This window comes from Rhopilema esculentum, chromosome 11 (assembly GCF_057945365.1).
Source record: "Rhopilema esculentum isolate cy_ngs chromosome 11, ASM5794536v1, whole genome shotgun sequence".
NCBI lineage: Eukaryota > Metazoa > Cnidaria > Scyphozoa > Rhizostomeae > Rhizostomatidae > Rhopilema > Rhopilema esculentum.
The window spans coordinates 4211556-4239492 of record NC_142825.1 but is presented as its reverse complement, the minus strand read 5'-3'; the positions used below and the strand labels follow the sequence as shown (position 1 = coordinate 4239492).

The 27937-nt window shown below is 38.4% G+C and overlaps 2 protein-coding genes and 1 non-coding gene across 3 annotated transcripts in view; 1 reads left to right on the top strand and 2 right to left on the bottom strand.

The window, feature by feature from the left end:
* Positions 1-113: 113 nt before the first annotated feature.
* Positions 114-2836, bottom strand: LOC135693733 (failed axon connections homolog). Its single transcript, XM_065212291.2, has 2 exons — positions 2256-2836; positions 114-1092 (listed from the first exon to the last, which is right to left on the bottom strand). Exons 1-2 carry the CDS (start codon positions 2675-2677, stop codon positions 708-710), a joined length of 807 nt encoding a protein of 268 aa, XP_065068363.2. The 5' UTR covers positions 2678-2836; the 3' UTR covers positions 114-707.
* A 4541-nt stretch (positions 2837-7377) lies between these two features.
* LOC135693400 (uncharacterized) overlaps positions 7378-27937 on the bottom strand; it is a 38017-nt gene continuing 17457 nt past the window's right edge. Inside the window, exon 4 of the transcript XR_016144215.1 lies at positions 7378-9415. This is a non-coding gene — a transcript (uncharacterized LOC135693400). The remainder of the gene's footprint in view (positions 9416-27937) is intronic.
* On the top strand, positions 15921-17097 carry LOC148958944 (uncharacterized). Its single transcript, XM_089111114.1, has 3 exons — positions 15921-16004; positions 16774-16829; positions 16998-17097. Exons 1-3 carry the CDS (start codon positions 15921-15923, stop codon positions 17095-17097), a joined length of 240 nt encoding a protein of 79 aa, XP_088967240.1.

The window sequence follows — 27937 nt, the reverse complement described above, 5'->3', positions numbered from 1 at the left end:
TTTATATTCTCCATCGCGGTTCTTGCAAGCCAAACAAATAATTTGAAAACCTTAAGCTGAAAAGTCCTCCTTTTTTATTCCAGAAAACAAATAACAAACATCAAGCCAAAATAGCCTTCCAAATGATAGCAAGTTAATAAAACAAATACCACTTTATATTAAAACCAAGGGGATGCACTGCTTTACCCAGGACAGAGGTGCTTCATTTGGGGGGAATTGAATGCAAAATAATTCCTGTAAAAGCATTGTAAATATTGAAATTAGACCAAAAAAACTTTTTTTAGCTCATTATATGAGGCGATTGTGCATGCATGTAAGTAAACATATAAGAATTTGTATATGTTGTCCTTTTTCATCTAATATATTAAACTGCTAATGGTGGCATAGGCAGGATATTTAGAAATTTTTGCTGCATTTCAATTTATCAGCAAAGACAATATAGTGCCATTTGGCATCACACTGTACCGAGACCTGAAAAAATATTCCACCCTTTTGCAAACCTGAAAAATTTATACTGAAAGTATACTACAAAAACATTTTTCCACAATTCTAAACCTTGAAGTACCATGAGCATGTCCCAATTTTTAAGGTATCCCAAAAAAGACCCAAAGAGCTTATTCATTGATGGTGTTAGCAGTTATCATGGAAAGCAGTGATTTGTGATTTGTAAAAGAGTATAAAGATTAGTGTTTTGGCTATCTGTGCATTTAAAGTTTGGATTTCAGCTTTTTCTTTGACGCAACAGAATCCCAATCTGGCCAGAAAGTGTCTTTCATCCTATTGCAGAAATCTTCGATGTTTGTACAGTTTTCTTTAATCATCTGATTCATAGGTGATGCTGTATCAACCCACAGAAAACTGGCCATTATACCAAAAACAGATGCATCAACAAGAGATGCCTTTTCACCCATGAAGAATTTGTTGTTTCCAAGGTAACCTGAAAGTGCTTTGATGTCTTGGTTCACCAAAAAATATACCTCATCTCCAGAATGCAAGCCGATTCCATGACCTGCTAATTGTGCCCTGATTCTGTTTCTAATCAATTTGCAAATGAATTTATCAAGAAAATCTATCTTTGATATTTTGAAAAATCTATGGAAAAAAGAGAAATATTTTGCCAATTTTTGGAATTAGAATGATAAATGTGTATAAAATGGGGATATTGTGACTAATTTAAGTATATTTGGATAATACAGATAAAAGGTACATGGCTGCTTAAGTTGCTAAATATGTCATTTCTTGGATTTTTGTCTCTTCATACCTTGATAATAACCTTCCCCTCTGTGATTTTATCTCCACTGTTTTGGGGGGGAGTAGGGGTAGAATGTATGATATATAGAGACATTGGCATCCAAAACTGTTCCACTGGCATCCTGTTGTTTTCTCTGCAAAGCCATTTTGAGAAGTTTCAAGATACACTCTCAAAACTAGAAAAAATTTATGCTACTTGTAGCATAGACTGAATAGATGAATTTGGAATTTGATCACCTGATGAAAATATTTTTTGTGTTTTGTTCTTGTGCAAACTTCAGAAAAAGAATGACTGAGTTGGTGGCAAAACTTTCAGTGCAAGGTATAAAATCTATCAAGCTTTTACTTTTGCCAATTTCATAAGTCAGACATCGGTTCCTACCAGACAACAGAATATTTCATTTGTAGTGATTTTTTTTCAATAAGGAAACATAAGTCTTCTTCCTTGCTCATCTTTATTCTTCTAAAGCCTCCATATTTCGTATTTAAAAACCATATGGTAACTTAACAACTTTGTGCAAATCTATACATGAAATCAGGAGCAAATTGTTGACTAGGAAATATGCATAGCATTACTGACTCTGCTTTCATCATAGTTTGAGTAGATCTTGAGCATTTTAGATGTTGAAAATATGTCTCTTGCACAAACATTTGCTTGTAATTTGAATGTACTTATGAATTTACTATGCAATTTTATAACCCCCCCCCCCCCCCCCCCCCATTTGAATAAAGATCCCTTTTGAACAATACCCCATCGAGAAATTCGTTTTTACAAATAAACCTGTGGGAACTTATTCAAGAAATTATGACATTTGACTTTTTTCCAGCTTTATTCATCAGTCTTTTTAGACTTGTTACATTTCACATATCATAATAAATTTTAAATTAAGACTTTTCAACTAACATTGGTTATATGCGGTACCAACCTCAGCCCGTGACCTATTTTAAATACTACCTTTTTGCACGAAGATAAAACAACTTTAATCAAACAGAAATATATTTACTTTCTTGTTTTTTCAAATTCATCATTCCATCTGTGATGAACTAGGCCCCAGTATGTGTTTTCGTCACACATCCTACGAATGGCCAATGATGCTCCACGTTGCTTGTCAGTTAGGCCCTCATCCAAATCCACCTTGAATTCTTTGCTTAAAAAGTCAATGCAAAAGTTTGAATCAGCTATATCTGTGTCGTTGTAGCTTATCCAAGGAATTTTTCCTTTCTTCGAAAATTCTACCCCATAGCTGTTAACGTAGGGGATTTTCGACATACGTAAAAACGTCTCCAACTTTAGGCATGGTGGCGAAGCGCTCGGGATTCCCCCGATAGGAAAAAATTGGTGGAGGATAACAGTATTAGGAGTTGTGTTTACTGCTCTTGGCTTGCGAAATCGTGCAACAACGTCTAAAAACCCTCTTGATGCCATTCTCTGTACAGCAGAAATTGCACTTTTTATTGTCAAGTGTCACAGAAGAGGTCTTAATTTTTCTATGCAGCTTGCAGGCCGTTGTAGTATTATGTACTTATCTATCAGAGAAACGGTTCTTATATAGCAGAGGCCACTGTACTATGACACAGAATAGGAAGTACGTATTTTCTATTCTGTGACTATGACCTATAGTGCAGAGGCCGCCGGGTGACCTATACAGGGCCTCCGACGAAGGGGCAGATGGCTATGCCCCCAACTTTTTGCATCCCCCTTTTCTTCAACTTGCAGAGGAACCCACGGTAAACCAAAAAAGACAAGAGTTGAAAATTAATTTTGCTGTAGTATTTCTTTCCATAAATCGTTTTCTGAAGATGGTTATGCTGTCTCAGTAGAAGGTGCAAACTAAGTGGGGCTCGAGGGCTGAGGCCCCCTGAAATTGTGATTTGAAAGTCAGGTTTTTAAAGAACTTGAACAACTGATAAAATACAACCAGATTTTATTAATTCATTCTTTAAAATTTCCATTTTCTATCAACAGTTTCAACAATTTTTGCTGTTACATTCGTGCATCAGATTCACCGTCAGCAACCTGAACTCAAATATATATTATTTGTAACATTTTCATCTACATCACTACTACGTTATTTAGCAATGACTGTTGTATAATAGTTTCTTCATTTTTGTGTACGAAGAATGAGTACACTACGTGGTGGGTCGAGGGGAACGAATATATATGTATACACTCTTTTTTTATAAGAACCAGTAAATTTAGGTTCAGGCTGACTGTTCTCAATTTTTTCGAAAATCTGAGGCTGGATTGTTCTTAATATGTTCTTAAATTAAAAGGGTGTAAGCAGTGCAATTGCTAGCTTTTTCGCTCTAAGGAGGTGTTCAGGCCTCATTTGCCAACAAAGTGAGTGAGACAGCCTTAATTTGCTGACAAATTTGAATATTCACCGAAAAAGCACCCAGACATCGCTAAAAATTCTCGATTTTGAGAAAAAACGTTGTTTTTAAAATTTTATTTTGCAGAAGCTCAGCCTCAGCTTGTTCTTAATTTGTTCTTAACTTGTGACCAGTTTTGAGGCTCGTGTTCTTATAAAATTGCTCTTATACAAAAAAGAGTGTATGTATATAACAGGGCCTGCGTAGCGAATTTGAAAGGGGGGGGGGAGCCAAGGCTATAAAAGTAGAGAGCCAAGGCTTCTTACCCCTTTTACTGCAGCTTTAAAGCTACTTGCTTTGCAATATTCATATATACATATAAATATATAATAAAATAGAATATACGCTAGAAATGAGACATGTTCTCTGTTACTCCGATATTTAAAACATAGTGGTCAGCGATTGCGGAGTCAAGGGAGGTACTTAAACTTTGCTGGAGGCAAGACTTCAACTTCCCTGGCTGGGGGGTTTTGCCCGAGTGCCCTGAGACATGAGAAAGATCAGAGAAAGATCATCTATAACTGGCAACAGCTGTTTATACGTTTCCAGTTATGTTAATTGGATAGGTCAACCAGGGGTATAATTTCAGGTGGGCCGTTGGGTACGTCTCTATAGAGACCAATTGCCCGCCTTCCCCAACATTTGAAACATACCCCTTAAATATGCAGTATCACGCTTGTCTTAGCCAGTTTGCAAGCTCGACAATGTGGTGACTGTTAACCCATTGAATTTATTTTGGGTAAGGCGTATCCTCTACCCTCTTGTAAACCCCTCCCTGTGTATTTACAACCGATTTTACAAGCTGTATTGGATAGGAGATCACCAATCCTCCGAATTTCACAAGTCGAGTGGCTTGGCATTAAACAATAGCGATCTCCTTTTAAGTTTGGCTATGTACTGAATGACTATCCAGTTTGAGCGAGGAGAGAACCTCCCCAGCCAAGCCTTTAGCTTTACAAATCGTCTATTGAATTTCTTTTGTTTCAAGTGTGAAGCTTTTGAAATTCTAGTTTTTGCAAGAGAAATATTTTTTGTAGATTAATTATTCAGCCAATTTTTTCGTTGAATTGTGAAATGATGAACTGAGACATGAACCTCCTTGTGTTTATTTTTTGTTTATTTTTCCTGCTTTTCCTAACTTTGATAATTGATAGTTTTCGCAAGCCGGTCACTACATTCCTTTCTTTACACAAAGAGAGCCTTTTGTCTCTGATTGAATAGGCAGTGTTTCAACTAAATGTTGCATTTCTGGCAAAAGTATACATTTTATCAATTTATACATTATACCACAGGATGCAGGAGATTGTGCTCTTCCTTCTGGTTTTTTCGCTGAGACGATCGGACCATTTCTGGCAAAGTTATTCGACTTTTTCTCAGTTTTGACCGAGGGGGATTCAGGTTTGCACAAAGCAGTTCAGAAAAAACAATAGGCTTGTGATTCCCAGAGTTTGTAAAGATCTTAGTTTTTGGCGATTTACTCCTAAACTATAATAGCTATGAATTTCTAGTTTAATTCATGAGACGGGCCGTTCGATGCTCGATTTTTTGAGCCGTTTCCCGTATTTTTAAGACTAGGTTTAGCCGAGTTATTAAGGATTTTGTCTCGAAAATGGCCAAAAAACGGTTTTTTGGACTTTAAAAATCGAAAACAGCCGCTAAAAATTCGCCGACACTTTCTAAAAATCGAGCCAAAAATCACCTAAATTCTGATGTATAGCTTTCTCTGTTTGAAGCTCGCGTTTCTTTTTAAAATCGATTTTTCCGAAAAGTGCACTTTTCAAATTTTCTCAAATTTGCATCGCAGCGTCCAGGCCAGGCCAAAGCCGTTGCTGCGATGGCGACTTATACTTTCTACTTAAAAACGGTATTTTCTTGAAGTTTTAAAGCGGGGGTAAGCTTTTTACATGCTAAGCAACCTGTTTTAAGTTGATTTAGATGCAATTACAGTGTAATCGCTTGATTTTAAATCATTTTGAAAAACTTCAGTACATTTCACTAGCCGCCCGTAGCCTGGTCAGCTTTAATAGAGAGAACCACACAAATATCGCTCTATATTCGCATATCAAGAGCGTTGATCATTTAACAGCCGTTTACACACTCTCTTCTTGCATGTTGAATCTGTTTGATCTTTTACAAAGGGATTAATTGCAAAAAAATCTTTGCAACTTCACTTTTCCTCGACGAAGGTCTGGGAATCCCCTTCCATTGGCATATTCAGGCTTGCAAACTTTCTATTGTCTTACCGGGTTACCCTTTGGTTTTTGCCTTTCTGAGGCTTTAATATCAATATGATTGAGAGAAATAGAGCATAGATGCAGTTATCTATCGACTCAAACGCTTAAAAAGCGAATATCGAGCGATTTTCGTGTGTTTTTCTCCATTAAAGCAGATCGGGCGACGGGCGGCTAGTGACAGTTTAGAGAATTCAGTACATATCATTAGCCGCCCGTCGCCCGATCTGCTTTAATGGAGAAAAACACACGAAAATCGCTCGATATTCGCTTTTTAAGGGTTTGAGTCGATAGATAACTGCATCTTTGTTCTATTTCTCTCAATCATATTGATATTAAAGCCTTAGAAGGGCAAAAACTAGAGGGTAACCCGGTAAGACAATAGAAAGTTTGCAAGCCTGAATATGCCAATGGAAGGGGATTCCCAGACCTTCATCGAGGAAAAGTGAAGTTGCGAAGATTTTGTTGCAATTAATCCCTTTGTAAAAGATCAAACAGATTCAACATGCAAGAAGAGAGTGTGTAAACGGCTGTTAAATGATCAACGCTCTTGATATGCGAATATAGAGCGATATTCGTGTGGTTCTCTCTATTAAAGCTGACCAGGCTACGGGCGGCTAGTGAAATGTACTGAAGTTTTTCAAAATGATTTAAAATCAAGCGATTACACTGTAATTGCATCTAAATCAACTTAAAACAGTTTGTTTAGCATGTAAAAAGCTTACCCCCGCTTTAAAACATCAAGAAAATACCGTTTTTAAGTAGAAAGTATAAGTCGCCATCGCAGCAACGGCTTTGGCCTGGCCTGGACGCTGCGATGCAAATTTGAGAAAATTTGAAAAGTGCACTTTTCGGAAAAATCGATTTTAAAAAGAAACGCGAGCTTCAAACAGAGAAAGCTATACATCAGAATTTAGGTGATTTTTGGCTCGATTTTTAGAAAGTGTCAGCGAATTTTTAGCGGCTGTTTTCGATTTTTAAAGTCCAAAAAACCGTTTTTTGGCGATTTTCGAGACAAAATCCTTAATAACTCGGCTAAACCTAGTCTTAAAAATACGGGAAACGGCTCAAAAAATCGAGCATCGAACGGCCCGTCTCATGAATTAAACTAGAAATTCATAGCTATTATAGTTTAGGAGTAAATCGCCAAAAACTAAGATCTTTACAAACTCTGGGAATCACAAGCCTATTGTTTTTTCTGAACTGCTTTGTGCAAACCTGAATCCCCCTCGGTCAAAACTGAGAAAAAGTCGAATAACTTTGCCAGAAATGGTCCGATTGTCTCAGCGAAAAAACCAGAAGGAAGAGCACAATCTCTTGCATCCTGTGGTATAATGTATAAATTGATAAAATGTATACTTTTGCCAGAAATGCAACATTTAGTTGAAACACTGCCTATTCAATCAGAGACAAAAGGCTCTCTTTGTGTAAAGAAAGGAATGTAGTGACCGGCTTGCGAAAACTATCAATTATCAAAGTTAGGAAAAGCAGGAAAAATAAACAAAAAATAAACACAAGGAGGTTCATGTCCCAGTTCATCATTTCACAATTCAACGAAAAAATCGGCTGAATATTTAATCTACAAAAAATATTTCTCTTGCAAATACTAGAATTTCAAAAGCTTCACACTTGAAACAAAAGAAATTCAATAGACGATTTGTAAAGCTAGAGGCTTGGCTGGGGAGGTTCGCTATTGTTTAATGCCAAGTCACTCGACTAGTGATATCTTGTGATATCTTGAAAGTGATATCTTGAAATAGTGCGATCTTTGCATTCATGTGCTGCTTCAGCCAAAGTGAAAACTCCATGAATTTCAATTTGTATTCCTTTCAAAGTTAAACTAAAAAAGAATTTACGAATGATTCGGTTGCGAGGAGTTGACTTTTAAAAGTAACCTTGGAAACTTTCTTGACTTTGTCACTGCCTCGATGTTCATGAAATAGGGACATTGGGATATAGCAGAACCATGCAGATTGCGTGTGTTATAGTCAAGTATTTTTCGGTCTGCGGAAAATTCATGGTATCAATTGTCTTGCCTAAAGATAAAAAGGGGCATAATGGTAGGGGGCAGGGAGCCGGGAAAGGGCATATAGGAAGGCGACTGGGAAGTATAACAAAGCTACTTTGTTGTAAAAGAATGGGAAATGAGGACGACCGAAATATACATTCAAATAGCCAAGGATCATTGCTTTAAGATAATAAGACAGCCATCGCATGATTTGTTGACGGAATGAGGTAGGAGCTACCTGCCTCTAAAAATTAAATTGAAAATATAAATCTAATAGACAGCATCTCAAAACAATTTGTACAGTGGTCTAAAGGGGCCTAAAATGAAACATTCCAAAGTCATTTGTTTGAATTCTACTAGAAGAAATGACCAGCCAACGTTCGAAGAATGTTGCTTTTGTTGCTAGAATTCCCCTTTGACAAGGAACAATGGAAGTAACAAGTCTATTGCTTGTACCGTATTTCCTCGATTAAACGCCCCGGGGATATTGTAAATTTCAGCATTTTAGGGGGACGCCTTTTCGAATTGGACAGCTATTAGAGAGGAGGGGGTTGATTGCGAAATTCAAGAAAATAGCAGAAAAATCAACAATAATTTTGCATAAGGAACTAATAGCCAAAAAGAGTTCTGCCAAAACATTGTGTTGCGACATGGATGCTGTTCTAATCGTGCGCACTATCTAACTCGTCATTCTGGTTTATTCAGCAGAGGGGGCTATTGGAATGGCTATTTATTGGGAGTAATCCGGGGGCAAGAGAATAATCATCTAGAAGTCTTAGTCGTTTTCGCAGAAAATAATAAAACAAACTAATAGAATCAATAAAATTCTTTGTTTTGGGGTCTCTTATTGGAGAGAGGCGTTTATTCTGAACTTTGTCTTCTTCAGGGTGCGCCAATTTGAGAGAGGCGCTTATTCGCAGGGGGTTATTTAATCAAGGAAATACTGTATTCTTCCACCATAGAGTAAAAAAGATATGGAATGAAAAGAAAAAGGTATATTTTTACTTTAAAACGCTACATTCCAATTCTATTTTCTCTTCAACTGAACATCAAGTGGGCCTCGAGAAAGTTGCTGGCGACAAAATTTGGGGGGGGGGGGGAGTGTGACCTTCGTCTTGAAATGAAAGACCACTGTTCTCGATTTTCAATATGTTTTTGGCTTCTTAGAAATAAAAATATCGAGATTGCCTAGTGATTAGAGGGAAAAACAATTTGCAGTCCTGAAAAAGTAGAAAAAAATGTTTTTCCCTGAAAACTACATGACAACGTAGTTCGTTAAAAAATCCCTCGATCCTAAGGGCCCTGAGTAGAAACATTAAAACAATCTGAAACGAAGACTACCGTAATTTTGTTGTAAATAATAGAATTAAAAAGGCACATGAGACCTTACGTAGTTTATAGATCGATAGATCATTGGGAACTCGAAACCCTTTTGCAAACTCTTTCCATAATATGCAGAGGTATAAATGTTTACACATATGCGTCACATCTCTTGAAATGCATTCTGTAGTCGAACAAAGTTCCGAGTGTTTACGCAAGAAGACAACTTCACCTGGAATAAAAGAATGCATAGCTTTTCATACGTTGCTGATGTGGGCAAAGGTTGGTTAACATAAAGATATAAAGAAAAACGCATTAAAAGGCTGAAAACTTGATGTTTTACTGGAATGGATTCGACAAAATGTGCTTACAGAAGAAATTCATTCATCGAAGCATGTTTTGGATATTGAAACTCAGTTTTTCTTTGTTTCTTTTATCATAAAGTCGTTGTTACCTCTTGAATATGGAGCACTTAGCATAAAAACTTTTACGTCTTCACATGCAAATAAATCATTTTCTGAAGCCCCTTACTAAGGTTGTAAAATTAAAGGCAGGTAAAGTTTGAGCTATTCGATAATCTGCATGTAACTAAAAATCAATCTTGAATTAGGAATAAGTAACAATAAGCAATAGGAATGTGAACAACAAGAGTTCTTAAGCTATTAAGAAAAACAGATGATACCACAAAACAAAAGATGAATAGTGCTTGAACTATGTTAAAGTTATATAAAATTGGACCCAGAGTTGGAAGATATCAAAGGAAGTTTTAAAAAGGAACAACAGTGAGGAATCTACCTTATTAGAGAGGAAACCTTATAAATGTAGTGAAAATAATCAATAAACGGGTAAAAAGGCTGGAAAGTTTAAGACAATATGTGATAAAAGAAACTGAAAATTTAAAAAAAGTTGTGCCATTGAGAGATACAAGAAAAGAAAAAAAGACAAACAAAATAAATCAAAACAGAGGTGAGGGAAAAAATCAGAAAAGAGCAAATGAAAAATGACGGTAATGATGTTCCTAAACCCAAAGGAAAAATAAAATTAAACATGACAAAAGAAACAAATAGAGCAGCAGATATTAACGTTGAGGAATTAAACGGTAGAGACAGGGAATTGAAGAGCACTGTGGTAGACAGAAAGAGGAAGGTGAAATGAGAAATAAAATACGGTAATGAAAACAAAAAATATTTGGGAGAACAAAGTGTCTGTACCGCTGCAAAAGAAATCACAGCAGAAATGACTACAAGTCAATAACTACAAGTAATCGGTAGCTGGGAAGCGATAACAAGAGAAAAAGAACACAAATGAAAAGTGGGAAAGTGGGAAAAAAGTGGGAAAAAAGAAAGTGGGAAAAAAGGGAAGGAAAGAGAGAAATTCAAAGAAAAGAAAAGTGGAAAGGAAAATTCAAAGAAAAAGAAAAAAAATAGAAAGGGAAAAAGAAAGAAAGAGCAAAAGAGGAAAGAAAGTGAAAAGAGAGAGAAAAGAGCGATAACAAAAAGAAGAAAGAAAAAGGAACAAGGAGAGAAAAAGGAAAGAGGGTGAAAGAAAGAAATAGGAGACAGGGGAAAAGTGGGGAAAAGTGGAAAGATAGAGGAAAGAACGATAAAAGAAACAAGCAGGAAGAAAGAAAAAGGGAAAGAGGGGGAAGACAGAGAAAGGAGAGAAAGAAGAAAAAGAGAACAAAAAGAAAATTAAAGAAAAACAGGAAAGAGGTAGGAAGGGAAGAGGAAGGTGAGAGGAACGAATGAGAAAATAAAATGGAAATAAGGAGCACAGAAGAAGGAAAGAAAGACAAAAAAGGGGGAAAGAAAGAAGAAAGAAAGAGGAAAGAAAAAAGACATAATAAAGAAAAAAAGAAAGAAACAGGAAAAAACTAGAAAGAAAAAAGGACAGTGAGAAAAACGAAAACAGAAAGAAATAAGACAGAAAAAGGAAAGAAGGAGGAAAGAAAAAGGAAAAAAGTAGGAAAAAGAAAGATCAAAGAAATTGAAAGGAACGTGAAATGAAAGAGTAAATAATGACAACAGAAAGTGGAAAGAAAAAGAAAGAAAGAAAAAAAAAGGAAAGAAATAAAAGGAAGAGGGTGAAAAAAAAACGAGGAAAAAAGTAGGCAAGAAAAAGAAATAAAGGGAGAAAAAGAAAAAGGAATCAAAAGGAAAAAAAGTGAAATGAGAAAAGAAGAATAAGAGAGGAAAGGAATTGGAAGAAACAAAGACAGAAACACGACAGAAAGCGAAACGAGGGGGAAAAAAGAAGGAGAGAAAAAGGAGAGAAGGGAGAAAGAGGGGGAAGAAAAAGGAAGGAGAGAGGAAAGAAAGAGGACCGAAAGAAAAAAGAAAACGATAAGAAAGAGGACAGAAAAATAAGAGAAAAAGGAAAAAAATAGGACTAAAGTAGGAAGGAAAGAGTTAGAAAGTGGGAAAGATAGAGGAAAAAGAGAGGAAAGAGGGGGAAAGAAAGAAGAAGGTGAGAGAAAAAAGAGGACTGAAAGCAAAAAGAAAAAAAAGGGAAAGGAAAGAAAGAGGGAAAATAAAAGAAAAAAAGGAAGACGAAACTAGAAAGGAATAAAGAGAGGAAAAGAATAGAAACAAAGAGAAAAAAGAAAGAAATAGGAAAAATGGAAGAAAAGGAGAATGAGAGAGAAAGGATAGAGGACAGAAAGATAAGGGAGAAACGGAAAGAGAGAGGACTAAAGTAGGAAGGAAAGAGTTAAAAGTAGGAAAGATAGAGGAAAGAGAGAGGAAAAAGGGGAAAGAAAGTCACATTCACAGTCCGTTGTCACAAATCCATCCTGCTTAAAACCGGGCAGCAGAATGCAGCAAGAGCGAATCTTACTTTGCGCACTCATGGCAGTTTAGATCACGGCTGCCCAATTCTCAGTTGCTAGTCTGATAGGGGGGAGGCTATATTGGATCAATTGGTGTTTACGTAAATCAAAATAAATAGTCTGAGCTAAAGTGCCGATGCTGAACGTTGATTATTGGGTAATTTTGTATTCCCAATAATGTAATTTTGTATTCCTAGTATGACTTCTTCGAACCATTAATCACATCCTTTTTAATTCTGTTTTGATTTTTTCAGTTTTCCCTTTTGAACGACCGACTGTAACAGTGTTTTTATCGTTGCAAACTATCTTTGTAAAGGAGAGTTTCTTAATTGTATGTCACAAAGAGGGGAAAAAGGCGAATGTCACAAAAAGGAAAGAAGTAGGATGAAAAGAGGAAGGAAAGAGGTATGAGAAAGAAAATAAAGTAGAAAGAACAAGGAAAGGAAAAAGAAAGAGAGAGGAACGAGGAGGAAAAAAAGAAAAAGAAAGAAAAGAAAGAGCAAAGAGAGAAAAAAGACGAAGGACAGAAAAAAGAAAAAAGTAGGATGGAAAAAGGAGGAAAGAGGAATGAAAGAGGAAAGAAACTTCGAAGAACGTGGACCGAAAAAAGACGAAATAGGAGAAAGAAAGAACAAGGATAGAGGAAAGAAAGAAGAAAGAAATAATAAAGAAAAAGGATATAAAAAGGAAGAGAGTTGGAAAGAAAGAGGTAAGAAAAAGAAAAAAAAGAGGACAGAAAGATGACAGAAAAAGGAAAGAAGACAATAGAGGAGGGAAGAAATGATTACAGAAAAAAGGAGAAAAAAGACAAGAAAGATTAAAAAACAGGAAAGAAAGATGAAAGAACGATAACAAAAGAAAGAAAGAAAAGGAAAAACAAGTGAAGGGTTTAGAAAAGAAATAGGAAGGAAAGAGGACAAGGAGAAAAAGAAAAAAGAAATGAAGAGGATAAGAGAAGAAAGGAAAGAGGAATGAGAGAGGAAACAAAAAGAAAAGAATGAGGACATAAAAAAAAGAAAGAGGGAGAAAGAAAGACGGAGAAATAAGGAATCAAACAGGAAAAATAATAAGAACAGAGTATAAAGGAAAGAGCCAAGAGGTGGAAAGGTAAGGACAGAGAGAGATATGAATGAGGAAAGAAAGAGAAAACGAGGACGAAAAAGGGGAAAAAAGGAGAAACAGAGAGTAAAGAGTAAAGAAAGATGACAGAAATAATAAAAAAAAAGAAAGAGGGAAGAAGAAGGAAGGAAACAGGACAGAAAGAAAGAGGAGAGTGAGGAAAAAAAGAAGAAAAAGAGAGAACAGAAAAAGAAGAGAGAGATAAAAGAAAAATGAAAAGAAAAAGAAAAAAAGAGAAAAAAGTAGGGATGAGCGAGGAATGAAAGAGGAGAGAAAGTGGAAAGAACGAAGACAAAACGAGGGAAGAAAGAGGAGAGAGGGGAAGAAAGAAAGAGGAGAGAGGGCAAAGAGAGGACAGAAAGATAAAAGAAAAAGGAAAAAAAAGAAACAGGTAGGGATCAAAGGGGAATGAATGAGGGAGGAAAGAAAGTGGAAAGAACATGGACAGAACAAGGAACGAAAATAGAGAGAGGGGAAGAAAAGGAGGAGAGAGGGAAGAGAGAGGAGAGAAAGATAAAACAAAAAGGAAAAAAAAGAAACAGGTTGGAATCAATGGGGAGTGAGAGAGGAAAGAAAGTGGAGTGAACATGGCCAGAACGAGGGAAGGAAGAGGAGAGAGGGGAAGAAAGATGGTGGAAAGTGAGCAAAGAGAGGACAGAAAGGTAAAAGAAAAAGGAAAAGAAAGAAACAGGTTGGAATCACTGGGGAATGAGAGAGGAAAGAAAGTGGAGTGAACATGGCGAGAACGAGGAAAGAAAGAGGAGAGAGGGGAAGAAAGATGGTGGAGAGAGAGCAAAGAGATGACAGAACGGTAAAAGAAAAAGAAAAAGAAAGAAACAGGTAGGGATCAAAGAGGAATGTGAGAGGAAAGAAAGTGGAAAGAACTTGGACAGAACAAGGAAAGAAAAAGAAGAGAGGGGAGGAAAGAGGGTGGAGAGAGGGCAGAGAGAAGACAGAAAGATAAAAGAAAAAGGAAAAAGAAGAAACAGGTTGGGATCAAAGGGGAATGTGAGAGGAAAGAAAGTGGAAAGAGCATGGACAAAACGAGGAAAGAAAGAGGAGAGAGGAAAAGAAAGAAGGAGGAGGGAGGGCAGAGAGAGGAGAAAAAGATAAAAGAAAAAGGAAAAAAAGAAACAAGTAGGAATCAAAGGGGAATGAGAGAGGAAAGAAAGTGGAAAGAGCATGGACAGAGCGAGGAAAGAAAGAGAAGAGAGGGGAAGAAAGAGGGTGGAGAGAGGGCAAAGAGAGGACAGAAAGATAAAAGAAAAACGAAAAAGAAGAAACAGGTAGGGATCAAAGGGGAATGTGAGAGGAAAGAAAGTGGAAAGAGCTTGAACAGAATTAGGAAAGAAAATGGAGAGAGGGGAAGAAAGAGGGTGGAGAGCGGGACGAGAGAGGACAAAAAGATGAAAGAAAAAGGAAAAAAAAACAGGTAGGGATCAAAGGGGAATGAATAAGAGAGGGAAGAAATTGGAAAGAGCATGGACTAAACGAGGAAAGAAAGAGGAGAGAGTGGAAAAAAGAAGGAGGAGAGAGGGCAAAGAGAGGAGAGAAAAATTAAAGAAAAAGGAAAAAAAAGAAACAAGTAGGAATCAAAGGGGAATGAGAGAGGAAAGAAAGTGGAAAGAGCATGGACAGAGCGAGGAAAGAAAGAGAAGAGAGGGGAAGAAAGAGGGTGGAGAGAGGGCAAAGAGAGGACAGAAAGATAAAAGAAAAACGAAAAAGAAGAAACAGGTAGGGATCAGAGGGGAATGTGAGAGGAAAGAAAGTGGAAAGAACTTGGATAGAACGAAGAACGAAAAAGAAGACAAAAGAAAAAAGAAGGAGGAGAAAGGGCAGAGAGAAAAGAAACAGATAAAAAAAAAAGGAAAAAAAAGAGACAAGTAGGAATCAAAGGGGAATGAGAGAGGAAAGAAAGTGGAAAGAGCATGGACAGAACGATGAAAGAAAGAGAAGAGAGGGGAAGAAAGAGGGTGGAGAGAGGGCAAAGAGAAGACAGAAAGATAAAAGAAAAACGAAAAAGAAGAAACAGGTAGGGATCAAAGGGGAATGTGAGAGGAAAGAAAGTGGAAAGAACTTGAACGGAATTAGGAAAGAAAATGGAGAGAGGGGAAGAAAGAGGGTGGAGAGCGGGCAGAGAGAGGACAAAAAGATATAAGAAAAAGGAAAAAAACAGGTAGGGATCAAAGGGGAATGAATAAGAGAGGAAAGAAATTGGAAAGAGCATGGACAGAACGAGGAAAGAAAGAGGAGAGAGTGGAAAAAAGAAGGAGGAGAGAGGGCAAAGAGAGGAGAGAAAGATTAAAGAAAAAGGAAAAAAAAGAAATAAGTAGGAATGGAAAGGGAATGAGAGAGGAAAGAAAGTGGAAAGAACATGGACAGATCGAGAAAAGAAAAAGAAGAGAGGGGAAAAAAGAAGGAGGAGAGAAGGCAAAGAGAGGAGAGAAAGATAAAAGAAAAAGGAAAAAAAAGAAACAGGTTGGGATCAAAGGGGAATGAGAGAAGAAAGAAAGTGGAAAGAACTTGGACAGAACGAGGAAAGAAAAAGGAGAGAGGGGAAAAAAGAAGGAGGAGAGAGGGCGAAGAGAAAAGAGAAAGATAAAACAAAAAGAAATAAAAAGAAACAGGTTGGAATCAAAGGGGAATGAGAGAGGAAAGAAAGTGGAAAGAACATGGACAGAACAAGGAACGAAAATAGAGAGAGGGGAAGAAAGAGGGTGGAGAAAAAGCAGAGAGAGGAGAGAAAAAAAAACAAAATGGAAAAAAAGAAACAGGTAGGGATCAAAAGGGAATGAGAGAGGAAAGAAAGTGGAAAAAGCATAGACAAAACGAGGAAAGAAAGAGGAGAGAGGAAAAGAAAGAAGGAGGAGGGAGGGCAGAAAGAGGAGAAAAAGATAAAAGAAAAAGGAAAAAAAAGAAACAAGTAGGAATCAAAGGGGAATGAGAGAGGAAAGAAAGTGGAAAGAACATGGACAGAACGAGGAAAGAAAGAGGAGAGAGGGGAAGAAAGATGGTGGAGAGAGAGCAAAGAGAGGACAGAAAGGCAAAAGAAAAAGGAAAAAAAAGAAACAGGTAGGGATAATTCGGGAATGTGAGAGGAAAAAAAGTGGAAAAAACTTGGATAGAACGAGGAACGAAAAAGGAGAGAGGGGAAGAAAGAGGGTGGAGAGAGGGCAGAGAGAAGAGAGAAAGATAAGCAAAAAGGAAAAAAAAGAAACAGGTAGGGATCAAAGGGGAATGAGAGAGGAAAGAAAGTGGAAAGAGCATGGACAGAACGAGGAAAGAAAAAGAAGAGAGGGGAAGAAAGAGGGTGGAGAGAGGGCAAAGAGAGGACAGAAAGATAAAAGAAAAAGGAAAAAGAAGAAACAGGTTGGGATCAAAGGGGAATGTGAGAGGAAAGAAAGTGGAAAGAGCAGGGACTAAACGAGGAAAAAAGAGGATAGAGGAAAAGAAAGAAGGAGGAGGGAGGGAAGAGAGAGGAGAAAAAGATAAAAGAAAAAGGAAAAATAAGAAACACGTTGGGATCAAAGGGGAATGTGAGAGGAAAGAAAGTGGGAAGAGCATGGACAAAACGAGGAAAGAAAGAGGAGAGAGGAAAAAAAAGAAGGAGGAGGGAGGGCAGAGAGAGGAGAAAAAGATAAAAGAAAAAGGAAAAAAAAGAAACAAGTAGGAATCAAAGGGGAATGAGAGAGGGAAGAAAGTGGAAAGAGCATGGACAGAACGAGGAAAGAAAGAGGAGAGAGTGGGAAAAAGAAGGAGGAGAGAGGGCAAAGAAAGGAGAGAAAGATTAAAGAAAAAGGAAAAAAAAGAAACAAGTGGGAATCAAAGGGGAATGAGAGAGGAAAGAAAGTGGAAAGAGCATGGACAGAGCGAGGAAAGAAAGAGAAGAGAGGGGAAGAAAGAGGGTGGAGAGAGGGCAAAGAGAGGACAGAAAGATAAAAGAAAAACGAAAAAGAAGAAACAGGTAGGGATCAAAGGGGAATGTGAGAGGAAAGAAAGTGGAAAGAGCTTGAACAGAATTAGGAAAGAAAATGGAGAGAGGGGAAGAAAGAGGGTGGAGAGCGGGCAGAGAGAGGACAAAAAGATATAAGAAAAAGGAAAAAAAACAGGTAGGGATCAAAGGGGAATGAATAAGAGAGGAAAGAAATTGGAAAGAGCATGGACAGAACGAGGAAAGAAAGAGGAGAGAGTGGAAAAAAGAAGGAGGAGAGAGGGCAAAGAGAGGAGAGAAAGATTAAAGAAAAAGGAAAAAAAAGAAACAAGTGGGAATCAAAGGGGAATGAGAGAGGAAAGAAAGTGGAAAGAGCATGGACAGAGCGAGGAAAGAAAGAGAAGAGAGGGGAAGAAAGAGGGTGGAGAGAGGGCAAAGAGAGGACAGAAAGATAAAAGAAAAACGAAAAAGAAGAAACAGGTAGGGATCAAAGGGGAATGTGAGAGGAAAGAAAGTGGAAAGAGCTTGAACAGAATTAGGAAAGAAAATGGAGAGAGTGGAAAAAAGAAGGAGGAGAGAGGGCAAAGAGAGGAGAGAAAGATTAAAGAAAAAGGAAAAAAAAGAAACAAGTGGGAATCAAAGGGGAATGAGAGAGGAAAGAAAGTGGAAAGAGCATGGACAGAGCGAGGAAAGAAAGAGAAGAGAGGGGAAGAAAGAGGGTGGAGAGAGGGCAAAGAGAGGACAGAAAGATAAAAGAAAAACGAAAAAGAAGAAACAGGTAGGGATCAAAGGGGAATGTGAGAGGAAAGAAAGTGGAAAGAGCTTGAACAGAATTAGGAAAGAAAGAGGAGAGAGTGGAAAAAAGAAGGAGGAGAGAGGGCAAAGAGAGGAGAGAAATATTAAAGAAAAAGGAAAAAAAGAAACAAGTAGGAATCAAAGGGGAATGAGAGAGGAAAGAAAGTGGAAAGAGCATGGACAGAGCGAGGAAAGAAAGAGAAGAGAGGGGAAGAAAGAGGGTGGAAAGAGGGCAAAGAGAGGACAGAAAGATAAAAGAAAAAGGAAAAAAAACAGGTAGGGATCAAAGTGGAATGTGAAAGGAAAGAAAGTGGAAAGAGCATGGACAGAACGAGGAAAGTAAGAGGAGAGAGAGGAAGAAAGATGGTGGAGAAAGAGCAAAGAGAGGACAGAAAGGTAAAAGAAAAAGGAAAAGAAAGAAACAGGTAGGGATCAAAAGGGAATGTGAGAGGAAAGAAAGTGGAAAGAACTTGGACAGAACGAGGAAAGAAGAAGAAGACAAGGGAAAAAGAAGGAGGAGAAAGGGCAAAGAAAGGAGAAACAGATAAAAGAGAAAGGGAAAAAAAAGAAACAGGTAGGGATCAAAGGGGAATGTGAGAGGAAAGAAAGTGGAAAAAGCATGGTCAAAACGAGGAAAGAAAGAGGAGAGAGGAAAAGAAAGAAGGAGGAGGAAGGGCAGAGAGAGGAGAAAAAGATAAAAGAAAAAGGAAAAAAAAGAAACAGGTAGGAATCAAAGGGGAATGAGAGAGGAAAGAAAGTGGAAAGAGCATGAACAGAACGAGGAAAGAAAAAGGAGAGAGGGGAAAAAAGAAGGAGGAGAGAGGGCAAAGAGAAAAGAGAAAGATAAAACAAAAAGAAATAAAAAGAAACAGGTTGGAATCAAAGGGGAATGAGAGAGGAAAGAAAGTGGAAAGAACATGGACAGAACAAGGAACGAAAATAGAGAGAGGGGAAGAAAGAGGGTGGAGAAAAAGCAGAGAGAGGAGAGAAAAAAAAACAAAATGGAAAAAAAGAAACAGGTAGGGATCAAAGGGGAATGTGAGAGGAAAGAAAGTGGAAAGAACTTGGACAGAACGAGGAAAGAAAGAGGAGAGAGGAAAAGAAAGAAGGAGGAGGAAGGGCAGAGAGAGGAGAAAAAGATAAAAGAAAAAGGAAAAAAAAGAAACAAGTAGGAATCAAAGGGGAATGAGAGAGGAAAGAAAGTGGAAAGAGCATGAACAGAACGAGGAAAGAAAAAGGAGAGAAGGGAAAAAAAAAGGAGGAGAGAGGGCGAAGAGAAAAGAGAAAGATAAAACAAAAAGAAATAAAAAGAAACAGGTTGGAATCAAAGGGGAATGAGAGAGGAAAGAAAGTGGAAAGAACATGGACAGAACAAGGAACGAAAATAGAGAGAGGGGAAGAAAGAGGGTGGAGAAAAAGCAGAGAGAGGAGAGAAAAAAAAACAAAATGGAAAAAAAGAAACAGGTAGGGATCAAAAGGGAATGAGAGAGGAAAGAAAGTGGAAAAAGCATGGACAAAACGAGGAAAGAAAGAGGAGAGAGGAAAAAAAGAAGGAGGAGGGAGGGCAGAGAGAGGAGAAAAAGATAAAAGAAAAAGGAAAAAAAGAAACAAGTAGGAATCAAAGGGGAATGAGAGAGGAAAGAAAGTGGAAAGAACATGGACAAAACGAGGAAAGAAAGAGGAGAGAGGAAAAGAAAGAAGGAGGAAGGAGGGCAGAGAGAGGAGAAAAAGATAAAAGAAAAAGGAAAAAAAGAAACAAGTAGGAATCAAAGGGGAATGAGAGAGGAAAGAAAGTGGAAAGAGCATGGACAGAGCGAGGAAAGAAAGAGAAGAGAGGGGAAGAAAGAGGGTGGAGAGAGGGCAAAGAGAGGACAGAAAGATAAAAGAAAAACGAAAAAGAAGAAACAGGTAGGGATCAAAGGGGAATGTGAGAGGAAAGAAAGTGGAAAGAGCTTGAACAGAATTAGGAAAGAAAATGGAGAGAGGGGAAGAAAGAGGGTGGAGAGCGGGACGAGAGAGGACAAAAAGATAAAAGAAAAAGGAAAAAAAACAGGTAGGGATCAAAGGGGAATGAATAAGAGAGGGAAGAAATTGGAAAGAGCATGGACTAAACGAGGAAAGAAAGAGGAGAGAGTGGAAAAAAGAAGGAGGAGAGAGGGCAAAGAGAGGAGAGAAAAATTAAAGAAAAAGGAAAAAAAAGAAACAAGTAGGAATCAAAGGGGAATGAGAGAGGAAAGAAAGTGGAAAGAGCATGGACAGAGCGAGGAAAGAAAGAGAAGAGAGGGGAAGAAAGAGGGTGGAGAGAGGGCAAAGAGAGGACAGAAAGATAAAAGAAAAAGGAAAAAGAAGAAACAGGTAGGGATCAGAGGGGAATGTGAGAGGAAAGAAAGTGGAAAGAACTTGGATAGAACGAAGAACGAAAAAGAAGACAAAAGAAAAAAGAAGGAGGAGAAAGGGCAGAGAGAAAAGAAAAAGATAAAAGAAAAAGGAAAAAAAAGAAACAAGTAGGAATCAAAGGGGAATGAGAGAGGAAAGAAAGTGGAAAGAGCATGGACAGAACGAGGAAAGAAAGAGAAGAGAGGGGAAGAAAGAGGGTGGAGAGAGGGCAAAGAGAGGACAGAAAGATAAAAGAAAAACGAAAAAGAAGAAACAGGTAGGGATCAAAGGGGAATGTGAGAGGAAAGAAAGTGGAAAGAACTTGAACGGAATTAGGAAAGAAAATGGAGAGAGGGGAAGAAAGAGGGTGGAGAGCAGGCAGAGAGAGGACAAAAAGATATAAGAAAAAGGAAAAAAACAGGTAGGGATCAAAGGGGAATGAATAAGAGAGGAAAGAAATTGGAAAGAGCATGGACAGAACGAGGAAAGAAAGAGGAGAGAGTAGAAAAAAGAAGGAGGAGAGAGGGCAAAGAGAGGAGAGAAGGATTAAAGAAAAAGGAAAAAAAAGAAATAAGTAGGAATGGAAAGGGAATGAGAGAGGAAAGAAAGTGGAAAGAACATGGACAGATCGAGAAAAGAAAAAGAAGAGAGGGGAAAAAAGAAGGAGGAGAGAAGGCAAAGAGAGGAGAGAAAGATAAAAGAAAAAGGAAAAAAAAGAAACAGGTTGGGATCAAAGGGGAATGAGAGAAGAAAGAAAGTGGAAAGAACTTGGACAGAACGAGGAAAGAAAAAGGAGACAAGGGAAAAAAGAAGGAGGAGATAGGGCAAAAGAAGGAGAAAAAGGTAAAAGAAAAAGGAAAAAAAAGAAACAGGTAGGGATCAAAGGGGAATGAATGAGAGAGGAAAGAATTTGGAAAGAGCATGGATAGAATGAGGAACGAAAGAGGAGACAAGGGAAAAAAGAAGGAGGAGAGAGGGAAGAGAGAGGAGAGAAAGATAAAAGAAAAAGGAAAAAGAAGAAACCGGTAGGGATCAACGGGCAATGAGAGAGGAAAGAAAGTGGAAAGAACATGGACAGAACGAGGAAAGAAATAGAAGAGAGGGGAAAAAAAAAGGAGGAGAGAAGGCAAAGAGAGGAGAGAAAGATAAAAGAAAAAGGAAAAAAAAGAAACAGGTTGGGATCAAAGGGGAATGAGAGAAGAAAGAAAGTGGAAAGAACTTGGACAGAACGAGGAAAGAAAAAGGAGACAAGGGAAAAAAGAAGGAGGAGATAGGGCAAAAGAAGGAGAAAAAGGTAAAAGAAAAAGGAAAAAAAAGAAACAGGTAGGGATCAAAGGGGAATGAATGAGAGAGGAAAGAATTTGGAAAGAGCATGGATAGAATGAGGAACGAAAGAGGAGAGAGGGGAAGAAAGAGGGTGGAGAGAGGGCAGAGAGAAGAGAGAAAGATAAGCAAAAAGGAAAAAAAAAGAAACAGGTAGGGATCAAAGGGGAATGAGAGAGGAAAGAAAGTGGAAAGAGCATGAACAGAACGAGGAAAGAAAAAGGAGAGAGGGGAAAAAAGAAGGAGGAGAGAGGGCGAAGAGAAAAGAGAAAGATAAAACAAAAAGAAATAAAAAGAAACAGGTTGGAATCAAAGGGGAATGAGAGAGGAAAGAAAGTGGAAAGAACATGGACAGAACAAGGAACGAAAATAGAGAGAGGGGAAGAAAGAGGGTGGAGAAATAGCAGAGAGAGGAGAGAAAAAAAAACAAAATGGAAAAAAAGAAACAGGTAGGGATCAAAAGGGAATGAGAGAGGAAAGAAAGTGGAAAAAGCATGGACAAAACGAGGAAAGAAAGAGGAGAGAGGAAAAGAAAGAAGGAGGAGGGAGGGCAGAGAGAGGAGAAAAAGATAAAAGAAAAAGGAAAAAAAAGAAACAAGTAGGAATCAAAGGGGAATGAGAGAGGAAAGAAAGTGGAAAGAGCATGAACAGAACGAGGAAAGAAAAAGGAGAGAGGGGAAAAAAGAAGGAGGAGAGAGGGCGAAGAGAAAAGAGAAAGATAAAACAAAAAGAAATAAAAAGAAACAGGTTGGAATCAAAGGGGAATGAGGGAGGAAAGAAAGTGGAAAGAGCAAGGACTAAACGAGGAAAAAAGAGGATAGAGGAAAAGAAAGAAGGAGGAGGGAGGGAAGAGAGAGGAGAAAAAGATAAAAGAAAAAGGAAAAATAAGAAACACGTTGGGATCAAAGGGGAATGTGAGAGGAAAGAAAGTGGAAAGAGCATGGACAAAACGAGGAAAGAAAGAGGAGAGAGGAAAAAAAAGAAGGAGGAGGGAGGGCAGAGAGAGGAGAAAAAGATAAAAGAAAAAGGAAAAAAAAGAAACAAGTAGGAATCAAAGGGGAATGAGAGAGGAAAGAAAGTGGAAAGAGCATGGACAGAACGAGGAAAGAAAGAGGAGAGAGTGGGAAAAAGAAGGAGGAGAGAGGGCAAAGAGAGGAGAGAAAGATTAAAGAAAAAGGAAAAAAAAGAAACAGGTAGGGATCAAAGGGGAATGTGAGAGGAAAGAAAGTGGAAAGAGCTTGAACAGAATTAGGAAAGAAAATGGAGAGAGGGGAAGAAAGAGGGTGGAGAGCGGGCAGAGAGAGGACAAAAAGATACAAGAAAAAGGAAAAAAAACAGGTAGGGATCAAAGGGGAATGAATAAGAGAGGAAAGAAATTGGAAAGAGCATGGACAGAACGAGGAAAGAAAGAGGAGAGAGTGGAAAAAGAAGGAGGAGAGAGGGCAAAGAGAGAAGAGAAAGATTAAAGAAAAAGGAAAAAAAAGAAACAAGTAGGAATCAAAGGGGAATGAGAGAGGAAAGAAAGTGGAAAGAGCATGGACAGAGCGAGGAAAGAAAGAGAAGAGAGGGGAAGAAAGAGGGTGGAAAGAGGGCAAAGAGAGGACAGAAAGATAAAAGAAAAAGGAAAAAAAACAGGTAGGGATCAAAGTGGAATGTGAAAGGAAAGAAAGTGGAAAGAGCATGGACAGAACGAGGAAAGGAAGAGGAGAGAGAGGAAGAAAGATGGTGGAGAAAGAGCAAAGAGAGGACAGAAAGGTAAAAGAAAAAGGAAAAAAAAGAAACAGGTAGGGATCAAAGGGGAATGAATGAGAGAGGAAAGAATTTGGAAAGAGCATGGATAGAATGAGGAACGAAAGAGGAGACAAGGGAAAAAAGAAGGAGGAGAGAGGGAAGAGAGAGGAGAGAAAGATAAAAGAAAAAGGAAAAAGAAGAAACAAGTAGGAATCAAAGGGGAATGAGAGAGGAAAGAAAGTGGAAAGAGCATGGACAGAGCGAGGAAAGAAAGAGAAGAGAGGGGAAGAAAGAGGGTGGAAAGAGGGCAAAGAGAGGACAGAAAGATAAAAGAAAAAGGAAAAAAAACAGGTAGGGATCAAAGTGGAATGTGAAAGGAAAGAAAGTGGAAAGAGCATGGACAGAACGAGGAAAGAAATAGAAGAGAGGGGAAAAAAGAAGGAGGAGAGAAGGCAAAGAGAGGAGAGAAAGATAAAAGAAAAAGGAAAAAAAAGAAACAGGTTGGGATCAAAGGGGAATGAGAGAAGAAAGAAAGTGGAAAGAACTTGGACAGAACGAGGAAAGAAAAAGGAGACAAGGGAAAAAAGAAGGAGGAGATAGGGCAAAAGAAGGAGAAAAAGGTAAAAGAAAAAGGAAAAAAAGAAACAGGTAGGGATCAAAGGGGAATGAATGAGAGAGGAAAGAATTTGGAAAGAGCATGGATAGAATGAGGAACGAAAGAGGAGAGAGGGGAAGAAAGAGGGTGGAGAGAGGGCAGAGAGAAGAGAGAAAGATAAGCAAAAAGGAAAAAAAAGAAACAGGTAGGGATCAAAGGGGAATGAGAGAGGAAAGAAAGTGGAAAGAGCATGAACAGAACGAGGAAAGAAAAAGGAGAGAGGGGAAAAAAGAAGGAGGAGAGAGGGCGAAGAGAAAAGAGAAAGATAAAACAAAAAGAAATAAAAAGAAACAGGTTGGAATCAAAGGGGAATGAGAGAGGAAAGAAAGTGGAAAGAACATGGACAGAACAAGGAACGAAAATAGAGAGAGGGGAAGAAAGAGGGTGGAGAAATAGCAGAGAGAGGAGAGAAAAAAAAACAAAATGGAAAAAAAGAAACAGGTAGGGATCAAAAGGGAATGAGAGAGGAAAGAAAGTGGAAAAAGCATGGACAAAACGAGGAAAGAAAGAGGAGAGAGGAAAAGAAAGAAGGAGGAGGGAGGGCAGAGAGAGGAGAAAAAGATAAAAGAAAAAGGAAAAAAAAGAAACAAGTAGGAATCAAAGGGGAATGAGAGAGGAAAGAAAGTGGAAAGAGCATGAACAGAACGAGGAAAGAAAAAGGAGAGAGGGGAAAAAAGAAGGAGGAGAGAGGGCGAAGAGAAAAGAGAAAGATAAAACAAAAAGAAATAAAAAGAAACAGGTTGGAATCAAAGGGGAATGAGAGAGGAAAGAAAGTGGAAAGAACATGGACAGAACAAGGAACGAAAATAGAGAGAGGGGAAGAAAGAGGGTGGAGAAAAAGCAGAGAGAGGAGAGAAAAAAAAACAAAATGGAAAAAAAGAAACAGGTAGGGATCAAAAGGGAATGAGAGAGGAAAGAAAGTGGAAAAAGCATGGACAAAACGAGGAAAGAAAGAGGAGAGAGGAAAAGAAAGAAGGAGGAGGGAGGGCAGAGAGAGGAGAAAAAGATAAAAGAAAAAGGAAAAAAAAGAAACAAGTAGGAATCAAAGGGGAATGAGAGAGGAAAGAAAGTGGAAAGAACATGGACAGAACGAGGAAAGAAAGAGGAGAGAGGGGAAGAAAGATGGTGGAGAGAGAGCAAAGAGAGGACAGAAAGGCAAAAGAAAAAGGAAAAAAAAGAAACAGGTAGGGATCATTGGGGAATGTGAGAGGAAAAAAAGTGGAAAAAACTTGGATAGAACAAGGAACGAAAAAGGAGAGAGGGGAAGAAAGAGGGTGGAGAGAGGGCGAAGAGAAAAGAGAAAGATAAGCAAAAAGGAAAAAAATTAACAGGTAGGGATCAAAGGGGAATGAGAGAGGAAAGATAGTAGAAAGAGCATCGACAAAACGAGGAAAGAAAAAGAAGAGAGGGGAAGAAAGAGGGTGGAGAGAGGGCAAAGAGAGGACAGAAAGATAAAAGAAAAAGGAAAAAGAAGAAACAGGTTGGGATCAAAGGGGAATGTGAGAGGAAAGAAAGTGGAAAGAGCAGGGACTAAACGAGGAAAAAAGAGGATAGAGGAAAAGAAAGATGGTGGAGAGAGAGCAAAGAGAGGACAGAAAGGCAAAAGAAAAAGGAAAAAAAAGAAACAGGTAGGGATCATTGGGGAATGTGAGAGGAAAAAAAGTGGAAAAAACTTGGATAGAACGAGGAACGAAAAAGGAGAGAGGGGAAGAAAGAGGGTGGAGAGAGGGCGAAGAGAAAAGAGAAAGATAAGCAAAAAGGAAAAAAAAGAAACAGGTAGGGATCAAAGGGGAATGAGAGAGGAAAGAAAGTAGAAAGAGCATGGACAAAACGAGGAAAGAAAAAGAAGAGAGGGGAAGAAAGAGGGTGGAGAGAGGGCAAAGAGAGGACAGAAAGATAAAAGAAAAAGGAAAAAGAAGAAACAGGTTGGGATCAAAGGGGAATGTGAGAGGAAAGAAATTGGAAAGAGCAGGGACTAAACGAGGAAAAAAGAGGATAGAGGAAAAGAAAGAAGGAGGAGGGAGGGAAGAGAGAGGAGAAAAAGATAAAAGAAAAAGGAAAAAGAAGAAACACGTTGGGATCAAAGGGGAATGTGAGAGGAAAGAAAGTGGAAAGAGCATTGACAAAACGAGGAAAGAAAGAGGAGAGAGGAAAAAAAAGAAGGAGCAGGGAGGGCAGAGAGAGGAGAAAAAGATAAAAGAAAAAGGAAAAAAAAGAAACAAGTAGGAATCAAAGGGGAATGAGAGAGGAAAGAAAGTGGAAAGAGCATGGACAGAGCGAGGAAAGAAAGAGAAGAGAGGGGAAGAAAGAGGGTGGAAAGAGGGCAAAGAGAGGACAGAAAGATAAAAGAAAAAGGAAAAAAAACAGGTAGGGATCAAAGTGGAATGTGAAAGGAAAGAAAGTGGAAAGAGCATGGACAGAACGAGGAAAGGAAGAGGAGAGAGAGGAAGAAAGATGGTGGAGAGAGGGCAAAGAGAGGACAGAAAGATAAAAGAAAAAGGAAAAAGAAGAAACAGGTTGGGATCAAAGGGGAATGTGAGAGGAAAGAAAGTGGAAAGAACTTGGACAGAACAAGGAAAGAAAAAGAAGACAAGGGAAAAAGAAGGAGGAGAAAGGGCAAAGAAAGGAGAAAAAGATAAAAGAGAAAGGGAAAAAAAAGAAACAGGTAGGGATCAAAGGAGAATGTGAGAGGAAAGAAAGTGGAAAGAGCATGGACAAAACGAGGAAAGAAAGAGGAGAGAGGAAAAGAAAGAAGGAGGAGGAAGGGCAGAGAAAAGAGAGAAAGATAAAACAAAAAGGAACAGATATAAACAGGTTGGAATCAATGGAAAATGAGAGAGGACAGAAAGAGGAGTGAACATGGCCATAACGAGGAAAGAAAGAGGAGAGAGGGGAAGAAAGATGGTGGAGAGAGAGCAAAGAGAGGACAGAGAGGCAAAAGAAAAAGGAAAAAAAAGAAACAGGTAGGGATCATTGGGGAATGTGAGAAGAAAAAAAGTGGAAAGAACTTGGATAGAACGAGGAACGAAAAAGAAGACAAGGGAAAAAAGAAGGAGGAGAAAGGGCAGAGAGAAAAGAAAAAGATAAAAGAAAAAGGAAAAAAAAGAGACAAGTAGGAATCAAAGGGGAATGAGCGAGGAAAGAAAGTGGAAAGAGCATGGACAGAACGAGGAAAGAAAGAGAAGAGAGGGGAAGAAAGAGGGTGGAAAGAGGGCAAAGAGAGGACAGAAAGATAAAAGAAAAACGAAAAAGAAGAAACAGGTAGGGATCAAAGGGGAATGTGAGAGGAAAGAAAGAGGAAAGAACTTGAACAGAATTAGGAAAGAAAATCGAGAGAGGGGAAGAAAGAGGGTGGAGAGCGGGCAGAGAGAGGACAAAAAGATATAAGAAAACGGAAAAAAAACAGGTAGGAATCAAAGGGGAATGAATAAGAGAGGAAAGAAATTGGAAAGAGCATGGACAGAACGAGGAATAAAAGAGGAGAGAGTGGAAAAAAGAAGGAGGAGAGAGGGCAAAGAGAGAAGAGAAAGATTAAAGAGAAAGGAAAAAAAAGATATAAGTAGGAATGGAAAGGGAATGAGAGAGGAAAGAAAGTGGAAAGAACATGGACAGATCGAGGAAAGGAAGAGGAGAGAGAGGAAGAAAGATGGTGGAGAGAGGGCAAAGAGAGGACAGAAAGATAAAAGAAAAAGGAAAAAGAAGAAACAGGTTGGGATCAAAGGGGAATGTGAGAGGAAAGAAAGTGGAAAGAACTTGGACAGAACGAGGAAAGAAAAAGAAGACAAGGGAAAAAGAAGGAGGAGAAAGGGCAAAGAAAGGAGAAAAAGATAAAAGAGAAAGGGAAAAAAAAGAAACAGGTAGGGATCAAAGGAGAATGTGAGAGGAAAGAAAGTGGAAAGAGCATGGACAAAACGAGGAAAGAAAGAGGAGAGAGGAAAAGAAAGAAGGAGGAGGAAGGGCAGAGAAAAGAGAGAAAGATAAAACAAAAAGGAACAGA

Excerpts from the sequence above, each read along its gene's own strand:
- LOC135693733 (XM_065212291.2), bottom strand. The coding sequence starts at position 2,677 with ATGGCATCAAGAGGGTTTTTAGACGTTGTTGCACGATTTCGCAAGCCA. Across the intron at positions 1,093-2,255 it reads GAATTTGAAAAAACAAGAAA|ATTTTTCAAAATATCAAAGA; the intron begins GTAAATATATTT and ends TTTTTTCCATAG.
- LOC148958944 (XM_089111114.1), top strand. The coding sequence starts at position 15,921 with ATGAGAGAGGAAAGAAAGTGGAAAAAGCATAGACAAAACGAGGAAAGA. Across the intron at positions 16,005-16,773 it reads AGAAAGAAGGAGGAGGGAGG|AAAAAGGAAAAAAAAGAAAC; the intron begins GCAGAAAGAGGA and ends AAAAGATAAAAG. Across the intron at positions 16,830-16,997 it reads GGAATGAGAGAGGGAAGAAA|AGCGAGGAAAGAAAGAGAAG; the intron begins GTGGAAAGAGCA and ends GAGCATGGACAG.